This window comes from Pecten maximus, unplaced genomic scaffold, assembly GCF_902652985.1.
Source record: "Pecten maximus unplaced genomic scaffold, xPecMax1.1, whole genome shotgun sequence".
NCBI lineage: Eukaryota > Metazoa > Mollusca > Bivalvia > Pectinida > Pectinidae > Pecten > Pecten maximus.
In genome coordinates, this window is record NW_022980740.1 from 10,363 (window position 1) to 14,089 (window position 3,727).

General features: G+C 36.2%; 1 protein-coding gene across 1 annotated transcript; it reads left to right on the forward strand.

Moving 5' to 3' along the window:
• Positions 1 to 2,281: 2,281 nt before the first annotated feature.
• LOC117319656 (zinc finger protein 58-like) lies at positions 2,282 to 3,726 on the forward strand (the record flags this gene model as incomplete). The annotated part of the gene is given in 2 exon segments (XM_033874433.1): positions 2,282 to 2,618; positions 3,325 to 3,726. Coding segments are annotated over 2 exon segments (494 nt in total), but the record flags the coding sequence as incomplete, so codon positions are not given.
• Position 3,727: the final 1 nt, after the last annotated feature.

Here is a 3,727-nt window from a genome sequence, read left to right on the forward strand (position 1 = left end):
GGGTACCTAGTTTATTGTGAACTCGTGTACCTAGTTTATTGTGAACTCAGGTACCTAGTTTATTGTGAACTCGTGTACCTAGTTTATTGTGAACTCGGGTACCTAGTTTATTGTGAACTCATGTACCTAGTTTATTGTGAACTCGGGTACCTAGTTTATTGTGAACTCATGTACCTAGTTTATTGTGAACTCGGGTACCTAGTTTATTGTGAACTCATGTACCTAGTTTATTGTGAACTCAGGTACCTTGTTTATTGTGAACTCAGGTACCTAGTTTATTATGAATTCAGGTACCTAGTTTATTGTGAACTCAGGTACCTAGTTAATTGTGAACTCAGGTACCTAGTTTATTATGAACTCGGGTACCTAGTTTATTGTGAACTCGGGTACCTAGTTTATTGTGAACTCAGGTACCTAGTTTATTGTGAACTCAGGTACCTAGTTTATTGTGAACTCAGGTAACTAGTTTATTGTGAACTCAGGTACATAGTTTATTGTGAACTCAGGTACCTAGTTTATTGTGAACTCGGGTACCTAGTTTATTGTGAACTCGGGTACCTAGTTTATTGTGAACTCGGGTACCTAGTTTATTGTGAACTCGTGTACCTAGTTTATTGTGAACTCGGGTACCTAGTTTATTGTGAACTCAGGTACATAGTTTATTGTGAACTCAGGTACCTAGTTTATTGTGAAGTCGGGTACCTAGTTTATTGTGAACTCGGGTACATAGTTTATTGTGAACTCAGGTACCTAGTTTATTGTGAACTCAGGTACCTAGTTTATTGTGAACTCGTGTACCTAGTTTATTGTGAACTCCTGTACCTAGTTTATTGTGAACTCGGGTACCTAGTTTATTGTGAACTCGGGTACATAGTTTATTGTGAACTCAGGTACCTAGTTTATTGTGAACTCATGTACCTAGTTTATTGTGAACTCAGGTACATAGTTTATTATGAACTCAGGTACCTAGTTTATTATGAACTCGGGTACCTAGTTTATTGTGAACTCAGGTAACTAGTTTATTGTGAACTCAGGTAACTAGTTTATTATGAACTCGGGTACCTAGTTTATTGTGAACTCGTGTACCTAGTTTATTGTGAACTCGTGTACCTAGTTTATTGTGAACTGTACCTAGTTTATTGTGAACTCAGGTACCTTGTTTATTGTGAACTCAGGTACCTAGTTTATTGTGAACTCGGGTACCTAGTTTATTGTGAACTCAGGTACCTAGTTTATTGTGAACTCGTGTACCTAGTTTATTGTGAACTCAGGTACCTAGTTTATTGTGAACTCAGGTACCTAGTTTATTGTGAACTTAGGTTCGTATAAGATAAGAAGATCTTGCACGACGCCGATTCGCCCGTTAACGATTCTACAATCATTTGTGCCGGTGAAACGTTGGAAATGGACCCCCGTGAACATACCCGTGGAAAATGGAAACATGGAACCCGGTTCCATTTTCAACGTTGAGAATGGGGTTCCATTTTCCACGGGGGTGCATTTTCAACGTTCCACCGGCTCTAGAGTCTAGTCCTGCATAAGTCTAGCTTTGTTGGTGAATACCTTGGTTATAGTTTATGAACAAAATTACATCACTACAAAAACCTGCTTATACATCAATCAATGTATACATCACAACAACAACACCTTTCTATCACAAAAGTAAACAAAAACAAAGACGGTGATAGTTTTATGATCATATTTAAAAAGTCTCGAATTGATATTCAAAAATTATATTTGATAAATGTTTTCTTATTTTCAGATTCATTTAGTCAGGAACCCATGGTTGTTAGACGTGTCCTAAATATATAATAATTAGTATTGTAGTTCTTAAATCTATCAACTAAACAATCACGAACTATATATATATTTGTATAAGTGTCATGGTGTCATCTGCGTCTACTTCAAAAAGTCAACTACTGCCTTACGGCCTTTCGGCCGGCGATTGTTTGTTTGTTTGTTTTCGGTTCTTATTGTCCCGTGGACAGGCACGCCATTTTAAGGCGGGGTTTCCATGTAGTAGTTGGTTACTACCTCACTGAACAACATACGGGAGGCTCGTCGCATGTCTCCATGAGCAATGAGGGTAAAGCTGACGAACCGACGCAGTTTTATTATTTATATACATGCCACTGCAGGGAAAATGAGCAGGAAGCGACAGATTGGAGGAAAGAGAGAGAAAGGCAATAATAAAAAAGAGAGGCATTTACAAAGTGATGAATATGGGTTAAAGAATCAGCAACATCCTGATAAAAAGACAGAGATGAAAGCAGAAATGAAAGAGAAGGGTAGGTATAACAAAGAAAGAATTAAAACAAACCAAACAGTAACAAAAGATGTCAACAACACATCCGTCATGTACATGTACTCTTGAAAATTATATATGTTCAGTTAAAAATATTCAAGTCCTAGCCAACCTGAAAGAGCAAGACTTAAGTGACAAAGATATTATCGCATTCAGGAACTTATAAGTCTCGTAACAAAGATAAATTTTCTGAATGTGTTTCAGGTGTAAAAACTAGATCTATGTCGCGATCGCACGACCACCAGAAACACACCAGGGTAGAATCATCCGAAGGAAGAAAATGGACTTCATTCGAAAGCACCCATTTACGGAGGTAGGTGGATCAGACATGTTAAACAGTCATACGCCAAGTATTTACTTCATCTTTGACTGTGTAAATGTTTAGATATCATACTTACTTCATAAATGACAGTGTGAATGTTTAAATGTCATATTTACTTTATCAACTATTATGTAAATGTACAGAAGTCATATCTACTTCATCAAATATTATGTAAATGAACGGAGGTCATATTTACTTCATAAAATACTATGTAAATGAACAGGGGTCATATCTACTTCATTATATATTATGCAAATGTTCAGAGGTCGTATCTACATATTTAAGATAATTTGTTTAGAGATAACTTCATAAATGATTGTAATTGCTTAGCGATAATAATAACGTCATGAATGACTGTAATTGTTAAAAGATTAACTGATTCCATGAACGACTATTGTTTAAAGATAATATCATGAATGACTATAATTGTTTATAGGTTTTGTTTACTTCATGAATGATTGAATGGATACACCTGTATGTATGTTCAGATCACTTTTGAATTGGCAAATCATTCATACATGACGATGTGTATATACTGTTAACGTAATAAATGTTTTATACATAGAAATCACATACGTATATAGTTAAAATGATAATGTGCACGAGAGATGCAGGGGAAATGTAATCTATACTCAAATTTCATTTACCTTAATAAAATGTTATTTGTCTCGAGTAACCTTTCCTATCTACGTTACAGAGCTGTCACCTTTATACCAGAGGATCATCAAGACTTTTGGGAATTGGTACAACAAATGGTGATGACCAAAACCAAAGAGGAATGTCAAGAACAACATCAGAAAGACATTGCCAAGGAAAGAAAACGTCCAAGCGTACATCTACTACCTGCTGAGGATAGCAACCATTGTAGAGATGAAGAATACAAATGTCAAGGTGCTGAAGTCAGCCGAACGAGTCGGATAACTTACAAATGTCAGGTTTGTAATGAGGGTTTCAGTCAAAAGAGCAACATGCAGTTGCATCTTCGGCCACATACCACTAGAAGAACGTGCAAATGTGACAATTGTGGTCGAGGTTTCAATGACAAAAGCTACAGATGTAAAAATGTTCGTATATATGATACAAAACATGTAATTGCTAAC